Here is a 21,845-nt window from a genome sequence, read left to right as displayed (position 1 = left end):
TCTAGTTATACATTGTTATGAACAAAAAGAAAAAGTCTGGCTTTAGGGAGTGATGCATGTTGTGTTTGCACTTAGTTTGGAATACTGTAAGTGTAAAAAGCAGTGTCTAGTGAGCGAAAGCAATAAATACAAATACCAACAAAACTCAAGCCTCGGCAATCGAAAATCCAAGAAAAAAGGTTCTAATCCACAAAACAGAAGAAGATGCCTAGCACACGTGTTTCATGTGTGATGGTTTTAATGCTGGTTGATCAAAGTCCTATTGACTGCTTTTTTGGCAGTTTTGTACCATATCACATGGTCTTCAACAGCAGACGGAGTTGGCTATGTGACATGGCGACCCCATCTCATGGAAAGCATCATAAATAGCACAACTTCTCCGTGTGTCGTTGATTTGCATTTTAGTGCCACTTCACACCATTTTGTTATTGTGAAGCGGTCTTGGTTATATTTAGGCAACGATACTAAGGTGATGTCTTCAGTTAGTTTCAGGCAGCAAAACCACTTAGTAAGGTTTTGGAAAACATCAAGGCTGGGCTGAAGATTAGTACGTTAACTAAGTAAAAAACCTGCCGAAATAATGTAACAAGAGACGTCACGATCATCAGAACAATCACTAAGGTAACGTAAAAAGACACAAAGTCAGACAACACTTTGGGACACCAGTCTCGTACACTGGCCTCCTCGTTGTCCTGCGTCTTTAAGACTCATTTTCATATTTCACACAATGCCACAGAGTACATCACATTCACATATGTGCGTTTACACTGCAGTCAGACTACTCGGCATGCAAATGATGCATATGGCTGAATGAAGTATGTGGTCCTTGAGTTGGGATTGTTTTTTTAACTGGACTGGACTGGATCACATGGTCTTCATCAGCAGATGGAATTTGCACAGTAAACGTCGATGTTCAAACCTTTCATTCGTGTGCAACATTGCAACATGCAGCAGGTTTTAAACAAATAAATCTCCTTGACGTACTAAAGCACTTAAAGCTCAAACCTTTACATGCACTACAGAGTATTCAGTGTTCCTATAACGGAGATCAAAGTATTTCAATGACCATCTTATTACACAGACATATGAAGTGACTCCCCACACTGGTCTGGTCGTTGTTATTGTTGCCTAATTTCCTCTCTGCCATGTTCTCTCCATGTCTATTCCTATCTATCGGTGTTATTCTCCTTGCTGTTTTTACAAAGCATGAGAAAATGAAATATTTTACTTAAATGACTTTATTTGCCTTAGCGCTGCCAGTCTGAATTATCAGCTTTCTTAAATTGACTTTAGCAGTGGTGGCTTTGTGAGCATTACACAGTGTCTTGGCCCACAGCCAACACACTGCTGGTAAATATATTTAAATCAGTGTTAAGCTGCTTAAAATATTCACATTTCACTCATAGCTAATTTATAGAAATATGAAGCTATCTCAGGCTGGCAAAATCAGTTACATGGATAAAATATATATATCGTTTCACATTTTCGGGGAACAAAGCGAGCTGCAGCTGGTGAGCGGTGGCGAGGCGTTAAGCCCCCGTGCACAGTGTGTGTTTTTCTGATATGGCTGGCTTTAGATGCTGTGTCTCTCCCGGCTGGGAGAGGGAGGAGGATGCATGCCATGTTCCTCTCAGGCTCATGATACTGCCACGCATGAAGATGGTTAGTGCCTCACGTGAAATGATTATTCTAAAAGCTGCTTCTCTGCCCCCTTCCCTCAGCTTAAAACAAAGTCTCTGCCTGCTGTCGCTTTTGCCAAATACGACGTTTATGTGGATGTAATTAGCTGCGTCTTAGATGCTGACTGGTGCTGAGCTGGAGGTGACTTACCGTGTGGACTAACAGCGACGGAGACGCTCTGTACCTGCTGTACTGGAACACACTGAGATCATAAGTGACCAGATCCATTCCCTGTATCATTGTGACGGTAATACGAACCAGGACTCCTCATGACACACTGTCCTCTGCTCTCACTATTCTATTCTTGTGGTTTGTCCTACACTTGAGGCACTGTGTACTAAGAGCTGCACCCTGGAGCCATGATGCATGTGCACTTGAGGGCCATGGCTGAGATAAATGTCCTCAATGCTGTGTTTGTGTCTGCACATTCTGATTCTGGACCTGTTTTAAGCTTTAGCTTCTGTTCCTGCAGGAAAAATAGTTTTTTAATACAGACTGTCCGCACTGTTATTTGCAAGTGACCAGATCGGATTTGTGTGACCAGACACCATCGACCTATCTGCATGGGTTGCTGAGGCTGGTACACGTATAAAGTGAGAGCATAGTGATCGTGAAAGTACTAGCAGACAGTTTATTCCTGCATCTGTCCACGAATGTCGTTCTCCTCCGTTGTACTCCATAGCGCTGCGAGTCTGTGAGCAGCACCACTTCCATACTTTAAATCACATTTGATTGAGAGACCAGAGCGCCCGGACTGAGATGCTTCTGCAGAACTCCCTTTTGGAATCACATTACAAAAATCCTCCAAATGTGGTTTGGAGCCAATTTTCAAAACTCACATATCATGTGTTTATTTGCTGTCCAGACTTGTTTTTTTAAAATCAATCTGGACATGTCAAAAAACGGATTTGGGCCGGCAGACTGAAGCCCTTACCTGTCAGGGCAATACATCGGTGTTTACCATGTTCAGCGTGGTTTCAGGTAGAATTCTGTGCTGTGGCTCCTTCTGTCCGCTGTTCCTGAAGTAAACATACTTGCCATGGTAACAACAAATGAGAAAACACATTGTTTGTCAGAGCTTCATGAATCAACTGACCCACCACCTTTATGATTAATGCACGGTTAGGTTAGGGCAACACAAGCTACTGGGTTACGTTCAGTGACAGAGCATGGCGGTGGTTAGAATAGACCACTGGTCCTCCGTTGTGCAGACGCTGTGCAGCAGTATGTCTGACTACCGGCCTCTTGGCTTTATGGAGAAGATTTTCATTACTTGCATTGCAACAAGAGAACACACGTCAGAGAATAAGAGAATAACAAGCGATGCTGTTGTTTTTCAGGTAGGGCAGTCCTACCCTGACTTCAAAGGAAGTGATGGGACACTTTAAAATTGCATTGTTGGTATGAGTTTATTACAGCTGGTTATAATCATGGATTCAATTCAAAAGGAAACTATCAATCAGACTCAGACATTTGTTAGAAATACTTAAAGTCTTTATATACATATAACAACTGGGGACAAACTGTTGGGACTGGTGAAATAAAGACACCATGTGTTTTCAGTTACGTCCTCCTTCACGAGGGACGGTCACATCCTGCCATTAGAACTAGAAGTCATTCAGATGAATGATGAAACCTCTTCAATTACAATCAAGTAGTTTCAGTTTGACTTGATTATGAATTTCTGTTTAATGCATGGGAGGAATATATTTAGTTGTAATGCTGTTCAATGTGTTTGGAGGTAAAGAACAGGTTTCCCTTGAAGGCAAATTGGATCCGAGGGTTCTTAGGAGTTCCTATATTGTTTTAGCTATGATACAAACATGGCTCCAGAGAGGGCAGTACAGGCTGGTCCACCACTTTGGTCCAGACCAATCGTTTGGACTGACCTTCATGGTTCCCAGAAGATGAATCCTAATACGTTTGGTTATCCCTTCACTTTTCCTCCAGTGCAACCTCAAGGTCAGCATTTGTGGTCTTAAGTGATTTATCTCGACAAACTATTGGATCGTTTGAAACTATTAATTGTCCAATACTTTGGTTTGTGAACAAATACCTTTGAAACAACTGGCATTCATCTGCCTCAACTGTGTTTAGTGCTTATTAGCAAATATTGCTATGCTAACAGGCTAACCTAAGATGGTGAACCTGGTGAACATTAGCATGTTTACATTCTGAGCATGTTAGCATGCTGATGTTAGCATTTAGCTCAGCTGTACAGCCTCACAGAATCGCTGACGTTGCTCTACATTTTTAATCACAGATCTAAAGAAACAATGTTCCTACTGTAGATTCAGTTACCGGCTAATGTGCAAGACGTTTCCTAAATACACAGCTGGTTTATCGGGAATCGGTGATATTCCGCTGACTGCTGACCCTATGCTAAACTGAAAACATAATTTATACTGAAAAACATGTAAAAATGCCTACAGCACAACCTATGGATCTACAGTGTGGTGTTCAGAGGGGCCGTTCCATCACCTGGAAGCCCTCTGAGTCTTTCAAATGTCTCCATCTCTGCAGGTGTTTGGAGACCAGAGCTATAGATATTGTAAGTAAAAGGCCCTGATTGTGAATGGCAGAGAAGCCTCTCCAAGTCAATAACTCATTTGGAAAGGGTTTTGAATTAGAATGATCTTGCTGAGGGGAAGGTAGACTCCAGCCCATATCCTGCCTCAAGTCTCCCAAGAAACTGGAATGATAATCCTCCAGGAAAATCAATGACAGAATGCAGCGCCACGGGGACAAACACCAGCACCGGGCCCTTTCTGCACCCCACAACTCTTATCTGTCAATCGGCTGAATTTCTGCTGATATGCCATAAATCCAATTCCCTAAAATGTCATATTAAAATTTCAGGCCATTTAGATTGGCTTGTGGATGGAAAATGATGGCTTCCCTGTCCCGGGGGATGGGATTATATGTCAATAATGTCCTCAGTGCCAGGGAGGTTCTTTCATTAGCCTGTATTTAGATTGAAGTGTCATCCACATTATGAGAGTGTGCTGCTGCTGCTGCGTCTCAGCAGTGTGTGTGTGTGTGTGTGTGTGTGTGTGTGTGTGTGTGTGTGTGTGTGTGTTTGCCTGTTGGTACAGTAGTCAGGCTTTCTCAGCTCTCAGCCGTAACAGAGTCGTCTGTCCGATACGTCAGCAGCCAGATGTGTTGGGAGATACGGTGTGTGGAGTGACAGTGGTGGTACAGAGGGGTGGAGGTAACAGAGACCACCAGGACTAGTAGTTACAGGTTTGAGTTCAGCAAGTGTCTCCAAACCTTACACATCTTTAATGACAGCTCAACATATTCTCAAGCACATGCTCCTTGTTGTAACGGAACACATTGGCACATGTCGTCAGGCCTTGATCAGTGCAGAGCTGTACGCAGGTTTCAACAGATATCAATCGCATTGACTGGTGTTGCAATTGCAAAACGATTTGCGATATTTGAGAGGATGTTAATTGTAATATTGAAACACATATTTAAGTGATTATTTTTGCTATCATTATGATGGTGCAGGGTTAGGGTTAGAATGTTAGAATATGGTGTGTAGGTTCGGACATCTCTGCAACAACACAATACTTTACATTGTGATTCATTGTGCAGCCTTATTCTAATCATTGAAATGGAGTTCATAGTATTTCTTACAATCTACAAGAATACACCTGTTTGTCCAGCCCTAGTGTTATCCATGCTAGCTGCACATCTGCTCAATAAATCCAATCTCTCTTCAAAATCATCCTGTTTGATGTTTTCTTCGGAATCACATCTGATCCAGTCATTTCTAGATTAGAGCTGAGTGTGTGTTGTTCACATTGTGATCAGATATTGAATCCTTGTGCTGACAATCTGGTGCATTACTTGACAATAGACGGTTCGGGGGATTTTTTGCCTCGTCGGACCTTTTTTTTGTTATGTCGCTGCAGTCGGTCCAAGATCTTAGCAATTACTTTGTTGAGCACATTATTTCAATCAATAGAAGCAGAGCTCTTAAAAGAAATGCGTCGGTGTGGTTTTTCTTATCTAACGTATTTGTTATCAGCTTCCATTGCTGACATTGGAGGCTGTGTAAAGCCTTGTGGATGCTGCTGTTTAAGTGCATTAATGGACGTCCAGAGCTTGTGACTCTGGTACTCCACAGCACACCGGCACATGTCCCGGGTCAGTGCAGCGCTTTGTATGTGCATCTCTTCGGGTTGCTCTCTCTGTGCTTTGATCATCATTAGCTTGAACACTTAAAATAAAATATCTTAGCTCTCAGAATGTCCTTGAACTGTTCAAACACATACTGAGATACTGTTTTAAATAAGGTAATTCATTTCCTCTGGAGGTTCCCTACACAACAGCATCGGAATGCTACAGAAAGAGCAATGTGGCTGTTTGTTCTGTTGATGGGATGGAACCAGAGGAGTCAACAGTTCAGCTATGTGGCATGTGCTGCATTCTGACTCACTGGCTGTAGACTGTGGCTACAAGCCTGCCATTGGCCACACGTCATGCTTCCTTCTCCTCCCCTTCTGCTATCTGCTTTTAAAAGCGCCGAGCCAAGACGATTGTGATCGGTCTAAAGAAATACAAACAAGCCAGAGCTGTTCCCCTGCAGCAGAACAATGTGTGGAGCCATAAAGAGTGAAGCCCAGTACAGGAACCCTGTGTGAGGGCGAGTGCGTTGAGGGTTGGTCACCTCTAGTAGCGCTACAGAGCACGTTTTTCACACATTTGTGTGTGTTGTGCACGCACATACAGATGTTACACTGGCTTTCATCAACATGTGTCAGCATTAGAAGCTGCTTCTCCGTCACTAGATCAGGGTTAGGGTTAAAAGAACGGAGGCAGCGGATTCCATGAAGTGCATTTACAGCTGATCTACAGACGACAGTAACGCTCGTCAATGTGATGCTAGTGAAGCTACTGCAGGTACTACATTCACTATGGAAAAGTACCTCATTCAACTCAACTTTCAGACACGACCTTTAACCAGCGATGATGTGGTTTCTAAGGCCTCAGACACATGCAGTGCAGTTTTGTCCAGCTACTCAGTGATTGTACTCACATCGAATGTCCCGAGTCTTCCGTTGAGAGACGTGCGCAGAGAAAGTTGCTCTCTCGGAGGAAGTGGCTCACGCTTTGCTGACTGCAGAATAAAGAAACACTTCAGGCATTTCTTGGAAGTGCTGCGACATCACAACCAGCAGAATCACTAGTTGTTGGTGGGTACTTTATCTGCACTTTTACAGGCTGCGTGTGTGTGTGTGTGTGTGTGTGCTATCTCGCGCTGTTATCTTCACTCTTTGAAACTTTGCATGTGGGATCTTTCCTGAGTGTGTTTTGTGTCTTTTTCCCCTCCTGATCTGCAATTCTCCTGATCTGTCCTTTGTAACTCTGAGAGGAGATCTGAGCATCTCAAACAGCCCTATCAGCTCACTGCATCTCCTCCTTGTCTGCTATGGTTTGGAGTTTCCACAAAGTGTGTGTTTGCACGTGTGTTTTCAAGCGGGCTTGCGTCGGTACACTGGGAGGGGAGCCGCTTTGATTTCCCAAGACGTCTCGGTCAGGCCTCATCGCTTTCAGACAGCAATCTCTACTTAAAGAGGAGAGAAAAATGTGGGGAGGAGCGAAAGGGCAGAGAAATGAGTGTGTGCATCCTCACGTGTGTGTGTGAGAGAGAGAGAGAGAGAGAGAGAGAGAGAGAGAGAGAGAGAGAGAGAGATGATGGGATGAAGGTCAGTTGGGGAAACTTTGCAGAAAAATATGAAGACACTTAAGAGGGGAGTGAGCAAATAAATAAAGGATGTTTCCTTTGAATTAAACATGGCTGTAAACGGCATGGGGGATAGGGACCTCACACTCAGTTCATCTGAGCTGGTCAACACAACGCTACGCCTCACGAGCCTGCTGGGACACGGAGCAGTTAAACACACTGCCGTTCTCTGTATTTTCAGTCTCTAATCATGTTGTGTCTTGTGTCTCATCTGCTGTTTGCAGAGCAAATGCTCTTCATTAAAAGCGTCTTGAAGTTCATCAGCCAGGCTGTTGTTCTTGCAGTCTTTGCCATCGCTGCTGTTGGTAGGAATGACGCTGCACTTTGTTGACAACATCACGGTCCTCATCCACATAGTTGCTGTGTTGTAATATTAATTTGCTTAGTTGTCATCTCCATGTTGCCATGTCTGAATTATATATATATTTGAAACACAGCGGCTGCATAGGATCATGTTTTACCATCTGCATGCACTTGTGACACACTTATTCCATCCCTCTAATCAACGCACCAGCAACAACTCTCAAACCCCAAATGCAAATAGCAAACGCTAATGTGTCAACGATACTGAAGTATGTGTGCATTTCACTGATCCATATACAACTAACGCTCCAAACAGGTCTGCATCCAATTAGCTGGTCCCAGACTCATGACAGCATCATGTGCTGCTGTTTCCCAAATAATCCAATTTCAGCTCCTTAAACAATTTAATTCCAGTGCAAATCTCCCCTATACACCACTCAGTCATGTGCATCAAACACACACACACACACACACACACACACACACACACACACACACACACACACACACACACACACACAATGCACCCAAATAAAGCTTTCCTTGAAGGGGCAGGAAGCAACGCCTTATGTGTAATTATTGGGACATTCATTTTGCTAATTTAAAATTGTCATGAATGCAAGCTCATTTACACATTCATCATGTTAACACAGGTCATTGACACAGTGATCCTAAGTTAGGAGTGTTTGCTTAATCCCAAATTGTTCATTCGTCGTATAAACAAAGAAAGATGAAGGAGAGATAACAATCACAATGTGTTCTTGCATCAGCATGTGCTTATGTCTTATGGTATACCAGTTAGCTTCATGAGCTAGTGGTTTTTGTGTCTCTGGACTGAACTGCATGAGCTTCATCCACATCAAACAGCCTCCGTCTGCTACGCTGTTCATCCATCCTGTGCTGCTCTTTAGGGGAGGTCTGCTCAGCTGCTCCACCAGCACCACTTCAAAGGCTCCCAGCTCTCCTCTCATCACTTTTAGGGGCCAGAGAGGAAGAGCTGCTGGAAGTGCATTACAGTATCCTGAGCTGCAGATGTGCTCAGCCGTTTTCACTTCCAGCCAGGTTCCATCCACGTTCTGCTGAGTGATTGTTGGATGTATGCACTTAGACAGCGAAGTTACGGTCAGCTGCGCTTGCCAGGTTCGCTGAAGTCAGGGATATTTGTTAACCTCTAAAAATAAATAGTATTAATTGGCAAATGTAAGCATGTATCCAGTGATTTGAATCAGGGAGGGTTGTTCAACAGTAAAATATATGGAAAAAGTCTAATTTAACAAGCAAGCGGGCCATTTCCCTGTGAGGGTTACAATTACCCTAATTGAAAAAGCTGGACATGGATTGAAAGTGGCAGTCTAATTAATGGACTCATTTACAAGCTTCCATAGAAACCTCTGTTCGGTACAATACTTACACACATGGCTGGGTGCATAGCACGTCTGTGTATCTATCCCACATCTAGTGGCCTTTGTTGGTTCGTGTAATATGTGTGCTTTTCCAGGACACACACACATTCATGACCCTTTCTTTGTATGTTTGGAGCCCCAAATATTCAATAGATAAAGACACACTTAATAACATGGAATGAATAATCATAGGATCACTTTGGGTAAATTGTATAAATGAACCAATTCATTGTGAAATACAACTTTAGGTTTTCTCTGATCTCAGATGTAGTTGTGATTGGCTGATGAAGAGTGACACAGTGAAATGAAAAAGAAGCATGAAATAAAAGTGCTTAAAAAAACTCCATTACAGGATAAAACACTTTTGATAAAAAAACATTTTTTAAATAAACAAGTCAGTCAGTCAACAGATGAGCTTTAATTATTTCTTAACATAAATGAAACGATCATAATTAGTTGAGGCTCCATACGTTTATTCTGTGTGTGTGTGTGTGTGTGTGTGTGTGTGTGTGTGTCGTCTGTGGACTCATATTAAACAGGAACTCAGCTGTTAATTGTTTTGGTGACCTTTTCATCAGCTCACAGAAATGTCATCAATAATTGTTAATGGCTTCCCTGTTGTTTTTAATTTTGACGTTATTATCTTTATTTCCTTGTTATGCTGCTGACTGTAAATGGTAACTATGAGCTGCTGCTCTTCTCTCAGCATTCACTTCAATGTGACATCATATTATTATGTGTAATATCATGGACACAACACACACACCTCAGATCTGATGTTATATCCCATAATATGCAGCTAACTGATGATTGCTAGATGCTTGTTTGGAAAAGGAAATGTACTTATGACTTCTGGTGACTAGTAGTTCTTTTGATTACCAATGTTGATGCACTTATTGTAAGTCGCTTTGGATAAAAGCGTCTGCTAAATGACTGTCATGTAATGTAATGTAATGAACCTGTAGGTCATGATCCTTACTGGCATCTTGGATTTTCAGCGTATCGTTTTTTTGAATGTCGGCTCTATTTCCTGATTCGTACTGCAACATCTGCACAACAAACCCCTTGAGAACAACAGAATATCTCATCTTAATGTGTACTCATCATAAATCAAGGAGTTGGAGGTGGAGAGCGTTGATCAATACCAGCACTATAACAGGAACAGACCTGCTCATCTGGCTCATCATTCACCATAGTAATTAAAAAAGTAAAACAAGTCTGAGAGGAAGAGGAATGATTTATATGCAGAGTGGCGTTTGAGCCAGGAGAGTAGCTGGAGAACAACATTTCATGAGGATGCAGTGACTGCATTGTTAGTGTTTTGTGCAGTTCAGCAGAAGTTTCTCCAAACGAAACACTTAAATTGTTTCTCTTCCAGATATATTTCACAGTTAGAGCTGGAGCTTTTGGCGGATGTGTTCAACAGTTTGTCGGCGTCGTTAAATGAACTCGTCCCTCTCAGATACACAGACGGTGAGATACAGACCTCGTTCAGTCTTTCATGGAGATGTTGAGTCAACATCGAGTGAAGAACTGATCCTCCGTCAGCGTTCAGAGGAACACAAAGAAAAAGCTTTCCATGTGGTCTGTTAGGTTAATGTGGTAATGATTCTCAGGTCGTCTGATTCAAGCCTTCAGTTCAGGGATCAGAGATGTATCACCTTGAGATGTCCTGAGATGTTCTGAGATGTCCTGAGGTGTTAGCATCATTTGGTCCATATGGTTTTAATTGGTGGTAACTCTAAAATAAACCTGATGATTTTAAAGCAACAAGCTGATGCTTTCTCTAGAACATCACAGTTATACTAATTGATAGAGTATATTTAATGTAATGGTTATTAATGGAGGACTACGTCACCCAGCTGAGCAGAGCCTTTCCCACCAAATCGTTTTCTGTGACCATTTGCTAACAAGGGATCACCAGCTCAACTTCACCTCCTTCCAAGCTGCATGAAGAGCAGGAAAAGTATGAAAAGGTCAAAACTCCAGAAACACATGTAATGTACTGAACAACGTCATTGTCAGAGCAGCACAATCCACGTGAAGCTCTGTCACCTTCATTAGGATCACATCAACTCAACAGCTGGTCTGAGACGAGAGGTGGTCTCAGACCACAACGCGGGCTGACAAGTGGGAGAGGACTGACTGAGAGGACTTCTGCTGTAGTCCGATGTTGACTGGACATCTCGGCCGAAGACAACATACATAGTATGCAAAGAAGAAGTCCACAAAATAAGTAACGTTACTAAAGTAATGCCAGATAAACTGGAGGAGGGGTTTGTGAAGTCCGCTATTCCCTGCATAGAAGCGTCAGCTCTTTGCACCGTTTATGAACCTCCTACAGCCTTTTAGTTATTTTATATTTGGTCCGCTTTAACTAAGCAAAGTATCACTTTCACTTTGATTCAGACAAGCCAAACGGACCATGGCTTGTGAAAGTGCACCAAGTCCCTGTGGTAGAGGGGTTAAGACCTAAAGATCTAATAGGAACACACACTAAACTATCTACTACACAATACACACCAGGCCGGGCAGTTGGGCCGCTCACCGGTCCAGGGCTGAGGGTTAGGATTCACATTCATGCTCATTTCTGTTATGCTTTTTGGGCTTTTGCCAACTGATGTCCATGAATGGTGACTTAACTTATAAAGACTATTTACGAACAGCCAGAGTCCACTCTTATGTAGTTACAATTCATACAATAGTGGGTGACCGTGGCTAAGTGGAGAGCAGGGCTGCCTTTCAATCAGAGGGTCAGCGGTTCGATCCCCAGCTCCTGCTCCGCTAGTCTCATGTCAATGTGTCCTTGAGCAAGACACTTAACCCCAAAATTGCTCCCGTAGCTGCGTCTACGGTGTGTAGATAGATACTGAATTGTAAGTCGCTTTGGATAAAAGCGTCTGCTAAATGACCGTAATGTAATGTAATTCAGTTTCATGTGTCCACTTTGTTTACAATAAATAGAAGAAGAGCAAAGTAAATAATACAAGTACTAACTTGTACTAACTCGACAGAGACAAGAGAAAAAAAGTGACACTATTAGGCACTGTGTGTGTGTGTGTGTGTGTGTTGTAGCGTCTTGCTCGTACGTCTCTTTTTCTGCTGAACAGTGCGAGTGTGAGCATGGGTGAGTGAACATTTACATATGTCTGTGACTAAGCCCATTGGCACAGTACAGTATGATGCAGTGCTGCTCGTCTCACTGTGCCTGTCTGCTGTGAGTGTAGTTGTCTGTGTCCTGGTTGTAATCCTCAGCGCTGTCCCTGGGGGACGCGGGTGATGCTAGCAGCAGCCAAACAACAGGTCAGTCTGTCCTCGCGTCCCCACGGGTTGCCTGGACACCACAGTGACGCAGAGCACTGGGAATGTATGGGGAAAATGACCGGCTGTTTTTGTGGACAAACTGTCCACATTGTATTGCATGGGCTCTAGATTATGAGCGAGAATGCAAGCAGTAAAGCTGGTGTTGTGTAAAGCAACATGGCGCTGAGGCACATTCTCACAGGTACAGATGTCCTCTACAGCAGGAGAGCTACTTTAAGGGTCCTGAGTAGTACGAAGGGCTACTCGTTTGATACAAACTTCTGAATAACAAAGTTGCACAGATCACCTTTTAATAATAGTAATATATGTGAAGATCTGATCACATGTCAATGTTAATTATTCCTCACAATAATTATTAATAATGATTTCCACAACAACGTCTTCGGGCGCCTGCGTTCAACCCTCTAGTCTGGGCCTTTTCGGTCAGACTGCGTTGCCTCTCCTCTACCCCCTCCTTCACGAGTTGTCCCCCGGCCCGTTCCGAGGACCGACGGACCTGACGACGGGGTGCGCTCGCGGCGTGCGTCCGGCGCCAACGGGAAGCGCCCGCCATTCAGAACCTGGAAACCTAATGCGGTGCGGCGGCCTCGTCCTGGCTGTCTGCCGTGCGTCTCCGGGTTCCCAACTCTCTGATGACAAGACATATTGTCATTTTAAAAATCGACATCAATGCAAGTGTTTTTGATTAAAAAAGACAGACAGCTCCATGGTGACTTGTGCTATTTTTAGAACATGCCTCCCCTGCGGGCGACCAGGTGCCCGCGGGCACCTTGTTGGCTACCTCTGCTCTAAACACTCTGCTGTGAGTGTTTAGAAGCCGCCATCATGGAACTCTAATCTCACTGTCTTCCCTCTGACAGCACCATTCCACAGACCTTTGCCCTCTTCTCTATGTCCTCCAATGAATCAGACACTGTAGTACTACACAGGTCATGACACGAGGGATCTTATGCTATTCATTAGGAACACGGATCACAATTGGACAATAAATTATTCATTCGAAATCGGCAAGTAGGAGAATCTCTGGTATGTTTCTCTTCTGCCCCTATTCACCCCCCATGTCACTCAGTCCTGTTAAGAAAAAAGGCAATTCAAGCCAGTGAGGGATACACAGTGACTCAGACTGCTTGTGCAAGTACAATGTGAAGGCAGCCTTGGGGATTCTGTGAGAGATGTGCATGGGCTCTCTACCTCATTCTGAGGTGAAAATAGGCATTGTGGCTCCGCTGAGAGACGGGAGTGTTGGCAGGTGTCCCATATTGAGAAGTGTGAGACGACCCCATGCTGCACGGCAGAGCGAAAACAACTAACAAAAACACAGGTTGGATGAGCGCATGCGTAGTTCGGAGACTTAAATGTGACGTGGAGGTCAGAGACACAGGTGGGAAGTCACTCACTTCAGTCCCAGGACCAACAGGGAGAGCCCGGTTGAAGACAGCAATATATTAACATTCTCCAATCCTTCAATGCACTACTTTTTATGAGTAAAGAGCCGAACCCCCAACTGTTCAGGGGTCGACTGTAGACTACTGCGATTGGACCAGTCAGGTCCAGGAGGCAACATCTGGGTCTGAAAAGTGAAGCCAATCTGAAAATGTGTTAAAGCTGCATTCTCTCTAGTGTCCAGCAGGGGGCGACTCCTCTGGTTGTATAGAAGTCTAGTCTAAAATGACTCTACTTCTCTCTTGATTTATTCCCTCAGTAAACATTGTAAACATGAGTTTATGGTCTCAATCTCTAGTTTACAGTCTTATTCACTACAGCATGATACCTTGTGATAGGTTTCTACTACGGGAACCCTTTCACACTGTGTTTTTCACTTCATGAAAGATAATGGTAACATTTTGTTCGCAGCGTTAACTTGTACTGTACTTCCAAAAAAACAAAATGGCGACGGCCAAAATGCCAAACTCAAGACTTCAAAACCGTAGTACACAAACCAATGGGTGATGACACACTGAGAATGTCCACTTATATCTATTCCATGGACAGGTCTTGCAATGGTTGTGTGGTTTTGATTTTGATTTTTAAATATAAAATGGTAACTTTCACCAGATACATACGGCTGAAAATATAATACCTGCAAGCAGCACTTCTTGGGGCCAAGCACTGCAGTACAATACAGTACAGCACAGTATAGTACAGTAAAGCACAGTAAAGCACAGCACAGTACAGTAAAGCACAGTACAGCACAGTACAGCACAGCACAGTACAGCACAGTACAGTACAGCACAGTACAGCACAGCACAGTACAGTACAGCACAGTACAGTACAGTAAAGCACAGCAAAGTACAGCACAGCACAGTACAGCACAGTACAGCACAGTACAGTACAGCACAGTACAGCAAAGTACAGTTAAGTACAGTACAGCACAGCACAGTACAGCACAGCACAGTACAGTAAAGCACAGCAAAGTACAGTTAAGTACAGTACACCGGTCCTAAGAGACGTGTCTACCCTCTGAGCAAGTGTGATCATGATTGGAGAAACATAACTGAGATGTGGCCCACTTCCTGTTTGTTCCTACCAACTTCCTCACAGGAGAAATGGTGTGCAGTAAATGACTTGTTAAATAAATGAATGTTCAGCTGCTTGTGCGTCTTCATCAACAAATTCATATTTGAGTCACTGACAAACAGTTACAATCTGTTGACAACTCAAAATGAATAGAATGAATAGATGCTTCCTTTTGCAGAGTAAAACTTTAGAGCTGCATGCTCAAAATGTAAGAAAATGAAAGACTCATTTACATGAAGTTTGATTTTTTAGGATGATTCATTTGCATTAAAGTCGTCATTCGTCATTTAAAACAGATCACTATGTGAAACATTACACACTTAAAGTAAGATGTGGCTCTTTTTATTCCCCTAAAGATAGATGTTGTCCTGCTTTACCTTACTGCAGTTCATACGCACCGTGTACAAAGTCAGTGAAGATGAATCTTTAACTAGCAATGAATCAGATTCAGCTGATCACAAAGAGACGGATCTCCTTGTTGTTAATGTCTGGCAGCAGCCCTGCACTCTTTTACACAATCCTGTACTCTTTTTCTTTATCGTTAGTGTTTTTCACTCCCAACTCGTCTAATAACGTCGCTTGATCGGTGCTCCTAAGCTTCACACTATGACGCTCTATGTAAGTGAAAGAAACAGGAGCGGTGTTTCAAAGAAAAACACATAAATAACACAATGTGACCATACAAGGGCCAATCATTTACAAGAACAGATTGTAAAACATGAAAGTTATTGAGGACGGCACAATAAACAGAAAATACACAATGAAAACAGATGAAAAGCTCAAACACCAGTGTGAACAGGTGTGTCTGGAGCTGATTCTTAAACAAAGTCACAGAATCAGCAAAGCGTAGGGGTGCAGGCACAGCTCTCCACAACTTTGGTGCTGCTGCCTCAAAAACTCGGTCACCGCGGGTCTTAAGGCGAGTGCGTGGGAGTGTGAGGTAGTGAAGCCACATATGCAGAAGTCTGAATTGGGAGTGAGAATTTTAAAGTGGATCCTATATGCTGATCAAGATGTTATGGTCCACAGTGTTGCAGAGCAGTCACCTGCATCAGAAGACATTCAAATATCATTCAAAGCCCTCAGGAGAGCGGTTTCAGCAGAGTGCTGTTTTCGAAACCCTGACTGGAACTTGTCATGCATATTGTGCATCTCCAGTGCAGCAGTGAGCTGGTTGGCCACTACTTTCTCTTTGATAGGACAGGCAGGTTTGATATGGACCTGTGGTTCATGGGCAAAGACCGCTCTACGTTTGGTTTCTTTAATACAGGCTGGAATGTGGCATGCTTGAAATAGGAGGGGACAGTTCCTGGAGACAATGAGGAATTAACAATAGAGAGCCGGTCACAGGTAGCACAGGTAGCACAGATAACACAGGTAGCACAGATAACACAGGTAGAGCAGGTAGCACAGATAACACAGGTAGCACAGATAACACAGGTAGAGCAGGTAGCACAGATAACACAGGTAGCACAGGTAGCACAGATAACACAGGTAGCACAGGTAGCACAGATAACACAGGTAGCACAGGTAGAGCAGGTAGAACAGGTAGCACAGGTAGAACAGGTAGCACAGGTAGAGCAGGTAGAACAGGTAGCACAGGTAGCACAGGTAACACAGGTAGAGCAGGTAGAGCAGGTAGCACAGATAGCACAGGTAGCACAGGTAGAACAGGTAGAACAGGTAACACAGGTAACACAGGTAGAGCAGGTAGAGCAGGTAGCACAGGTAGCACAGGTAGCGCAGGTAGAGCAGGTAACGCAGGTAGCGCAGGTAGCGCAGGTAGAGCAGGTAACACAGGTAGAGCAGGTAGCACAGGTAGCACAGGTAACACAGGTAGCCAAGTGTCTCTGCTGTTGTCTCGGCTGCACTGTACCCCTCTAGCGTCAGTGTTGGGCGTGTCAGGGACGGCGTGTCAATATATGCTTGTTACATGCATTAAAATCAATTTCCTTTTTTACAGGATTTTAGGTTTATGCAATAAAACCAACTAGTTAGGTTTTGGAACAAGATTGTGGTTGGTGTTAACTTGACTGACTAATGAATACCTTGACTAGCGATTTCTGTGACAAGCGAGTCACATGACTAGTGACTGGCATGACAAGTCAACGTGGACTTTTAGTCACAGCGTGATCTTATTGAAAGTTGTTTGTCTGACCCATCCACCACGCCTTCCACCTGCCCTAATCGGACTATCGCGCACTTTAAACTACGTCAGCTGATCTGAGCGTCCTGATGCTGATGGGTTTACGTCGGAGTTGGTAGAAGACCAGGTGCGTCTCTACAGAAGCTGCCTCTGGAGTCAGCATCAGACACCGACGGGCACTGAACAAGCTGCTGAATTTGATGAGCTGGGAGTGAGAACAGGTTGGTGTCGTCTACCTATTTCATAGTTTACATGGTACATATTCCAAAATAAGGGGCAGCACAGTGGTGCGACGGTTAGCTCTGTTGCCTCACAGCACCGAAGGCATGTAGCTTAGGTCCATTAGGTTGATAGGCGACTCTAAGTTGCCTGTAGGTGTGATTGGTTGTCCATCTCTATGTGTCAGCCCTTTGATTGCCTGACCATCAGTCCAGGGTGTACCTCGAACCTGGCCCAATGTCAGCTGGGACTGGCTCCAGCCACCCATGACCCTGGTGGATCAGATAATGGATGGATGGATGTTCCTGTATGTTTAAGGGGGTCAGCAGGTTCCTGCAGGGCCCTGACTATGCTATCAGTAGGTCACTTTTCCCCAACCAACTTTTGTTTACCATAGACTTTGATGGACAGACAGGAAAGTGAAAAAGAGGATAGGGTGCAAACGTTCACTCTATCAGTGATTCATAAAGAAAGAACAGTTTCCTTTTATACTCTGAAAAAAGTTAATTTTCAAATCAAAGAGTGCGTTTGTTCCTCAGATGACTTCTCTCTCTCTCTCTCTCTCTCTCTCTCTCTCTCTCTCTCTCTCTCTCTCTCTCTCTCTCTCTCTCTCTCTCTCTCTCTCTCTCTCTCTCTCTCTCTCTCTCTCTCTCTCTCTCCTTGCTTCGTGCTCTGTAAGCCGAACCTCTGGAGGGCGACGGGCTAAAAAAGGAAACAGACGATTTGGCCCTGGGCTCTCTTCTCTTTTAATAGGCCTGGTATTCCTGAGGGAGCAGGCAGGAGTTCACCTTGATGTCACATATCAGCGGCAGGCTCAGGGCTCATGGCTGGCCTTCTCTCACTCGCTCACAGTTATAAAGGACGGCGGTTTAGGGAGGGAGGGAGACGGAGGAAGAACACATTCTTTGACCTTCTTTTATCTGTAAGGGGCAGTGAGAGTGTGTGGTTTGATTTAATTGTATACTGTACGTGTGCTGTCAACCTTTTGTTAAGACACAGTATTTAATATTTTGGTGAAGTGTAAATGAGGTCATGAACCAAAACCTTGTTCTTGTTGGTATTGTTTGGAACTACTGGCTTATTGCTGCAGAATGTTCTTGCTCAAACCAGCCATTGGCTCTGAGTAGCACCGCCCATGGCAGCCACTCCGCTCTCATTCTTGTCATTTGAAACAAGAAACAGAAACATGCATCACTTCATTCATCAGTACATGAGTTCTCCTCGGAAAGGACTATTTTGTTACAACAATCTGTCATGCAGATTTGTGAAAAACAGTTTAATGGCGAGACGCGTGATCTTTTCAAATCAGCTGCCGGTCCTGACCAATCAGAGCCAAGCACACGTCTCATATTGGACAGAGCTCAAAGTACTGAATAGAACGCTGCGTGACGGAGTAATGTAAGTAGTGCTGAGATTTACAGGTGACAGATTACTGATGTAAAGCCATGATGTCTAAGCAGACACATAACTAAACAGGTTAATATCTGGAATGTGTCGCCCGTTCTTTGTTGCACATTGACAGCGTTGCTGTGGACCGGCTGTCACGAGGTGGGCTGGTGGATCCCGACCAAAGTATAAGATTCAGCATAAACTGCGATCACTTCACAGCGTTTAGCACACATTACAACGTTTACGTGAAACCTGTTACAACGTAAAAAGGCTGCCCATTATAGTGAGTAAGGATCATCTCGATTTAGGAGGTTGCAGTACCATTGAGATCGGTGTTCCTCTGCAACATACTAGATGACAGAACAGACATTTAAAAGCCTGTCGTATCATGCAATATGTGATGTGTTCATAGTTCATGAATCAGCTTGCATTGTGGTGGCAGCTGTCGGCTAGTGAATAGCAATCATTAGCAGCAATGTCAGATAGTAGCATTCGCACTACAAGCAGGTGTTTAACTACACCGCTCTGCTTTGTAAACGTGTGAGATGATCTCCTCGTGTGAGTGGTTCTACAGACGTCAGGAACATACGCTTTATTAGGGAATGACATCATAAACATATTCTAAGTAGTAACCAGGAACGAATCAGAGTTTTACTTAAACTTTTGTACAACACGAGAACTTTCCTTAAGTCAAGTGAACATGAACCCTTCAGATTCAGCTCAGAGTAGGAGTTCAGCATCTAACCAGAAGTGCAACATATACACAGTGTGTATATAGTATAAACAGTAAGGTGTATGTGTGTGTAGTCACTGGAGGAAGGTGTCTGGTGTGTTTTTCATGGCGTCATAATATCATGAATGACCACTTTACATTGACATGTGTGTGCTGGAGTTGTCTGTCAAAGGCTCTATAAGCACATGTGAGGGATCAGTGCTTGAGGACCTTCTGTGGAGGAGTGCACACTCACTACATGCCACTGAGTTAATCTGGACCTTTTTCACCATCATCTCTCTCTCTCTCTCTCTCTCTCTCTCTCTCTCGCTCTCTCTCTCTCTCTCTCTCTCTCTCTCTCTCTCTCTCTCTCTAACACACACTCGCTCACTCTCTGTTATTCAGTCTCCTGCTGTTTGGACAAACACTTGACCGGAGCGTCCAGCAGGCCACACAATCGATGGCAAATGCCCACGGCTAAATCAAATTACTTCTGCTCGATTTGTAGCCGGGGACAAAAGAAAGAAGAGGAAAATATAAAACAGTGTTATTTCCAGGGTCAGTGGCTGTCTGAAGAAGTTTCTTTTTTTTGTCTCCCTCAGTCTGGAAGGACACACAGCTGTGTAGAGAGGATCGCTGCTGTGTGTCTGCTGGTTCCATCGAGCTGAAGCAGCGGGTGTTCAGCGCATTGTGGACAGAACTGAAACGTCTCAAGTAAACACTGGTATAGTGGTAGAGTCTCCACTCACTAACGGGTGAGAAGGACTATTTGAATGTAAAGAGAGGCTTATTCAATTAAAGATAATACAATAGTAGTCAAAGAATATTATAAACATGTTTTACATAGAGATACAAAAATATTCACATTCATATAACACATTCTAAATTTGAAAAAGTCATTGATATTGTTCTGGTCTGGCAAGGAGTTCACCAAACAAATACTTTAATAAACAAAAGGTCAGGACATTTCAAATGGGCAACAAAAAATTAGCATTCTCATAATGAATGCCAGTAGACAAAACGTGACGCCAGTTCAACTACTGCAGTCCTGCTGCAACACTGTGTGCAGCGCATCAGGTGAGTCAGGAGAGTCAGGAGAGAAGAAGGCAGCCCTCCCTCAGGAGGGGGCGGGTCTTACAGGGCCAAGGCAGTGAACAGCTGCCTCCAATCTCCTTGATGGCCTCACTCTGGAATCCAGGGACAGACAGACAGCACCAAACACACACACACACACACACACACACACACACACACACACACACACACACACACACACACACACACACACACACACACACACACACACACACACACACAGATCAGCATTATTTAATTTGGTACTTATTAGGTGTTATTAATAATGTTAAGCTTGACAGTGGGACAGCAAACCAGCATCAACAACATCATCATCCTGAAGCTGAAGCAGAGAAATAGAATTCAGACGTCGTTCATGAGGTTATTTTATGTTCTTAATGTGACACGTCTTCAAAAAGGCCTATTAGATTTATGATTTATGAGTTCAGCTGAGCTGCTGTGCACTTACTTAAAAAGGTTTTAGATGTCATTCATTGGATGTGTATTAATTGAGCATCTATAATAAGCATCACATGGTATACATTCCATAGTTCTTTGCAGGAGTTATTGGTATCTATAAGGAAGGCTTATAAACTACAGTACAACCTCTCACAACGTGTGTCTGTAAACCTTTGACTGACCCCGTTCTTCTTCTTCTCATGTGTGTCTGTCCTTGTTGTATCATCATTATTCTAGTCCATATTCTGCCTGTTTGCCTTCCTGTCTGCACCCCTCACCCCAGCCTCCAGGGCCACTTTGACAATACACGATGCAGGCGTCAGGCTGCAGATACTAAGCTATCCATTTCTCTGTCTAATGGAGTTACGGATGGCCTCTGTTGACCCTTAAACAGTTTGCGGTGGAGGAGGCAGCCACCGGCGGCGGCATTAGCGTGACATTCTCTCCTTGCCGCCTGTTTGTTCTCTGCCAGCTGATCTCATTTCAGGGTGAAAAGCTGGATTTGACAAAGAAGGACCTTTAATGCAGGGGACTGATTGATTTGCAGCGAGATCTGGAGGTGAGTCTGTCTCCTCACGTGTGCAGGCAGAGTTGGGGTTTCCATCCTGGTTGTGGCCTCGGGGCTCATTCTTGGAGCCCCCAGCTCTGTCGGCTCCTCTTTGATCTCTGGCTGCTCACTTTTCTCAACCAGTTCCAGCTGGAACCGTAAAGGTAGTTTGCATTTGCTGCATTGTTCCTCTGCTTGCATCATAAAATACATAAAGTTGCTTTGTTTGAGTTGAGATTTTTTGGAATCCTGTCAGAATTTAAGGTAGGATCAAGCCCCTGTGAGAACATTCAAAACGTGTTGCACTATTGATCTCT

At 43.8% G+C, this 21,845-nt stretch overlaps 1 protein-coding gene across 1 annotated transcript in view; it reads left to right on the top strand.

Annotated features, from left to right (window-relative positions):
- The first annotated feature begins 1,638 nt into the window (after positions 1-1,638).
- The window catches only part of grik2 (glutamate receptor, ionotropic, kainate 2), a 209,354-nt gene continuing 189,147 nt past the window's right edge, over positions 1,639-21,845 (top strand). The window contains exons 1-2 of the mRNA XM_068735502.1: positions 1,639-1,662; positions 1,846-1,927. Coding sequence (XP_068591603.1) covers positions 1,639-1,662; positions 1,846-1,927 — 106 coding nt within the window. The remainder of the gene's footprint in view (positions 1,663-1,845; positions 1,928-21,845) is intronic.

The sequence above is a fragment of the Cebidichthys violaceus genome, unplaced genomic scaffold, assembly GCF_023349555.1.
Source record: "Cebidichthys violaceus isolate CVI_PGR_0920_01 unplaced genomic scaffold, fCebVio1.0.p SCAF_7, whole genome shotgun sequence".
Lineage (NCBI taxonomy): Eukaryota > Metazoa > Chordata > Actinopteri > Perciformes > Stichaeidae > Cebidichthys > Cebidichthys violaceus.
This window is presented reverse-complemented; position numbering and strand designations above follow the sequence as displayed.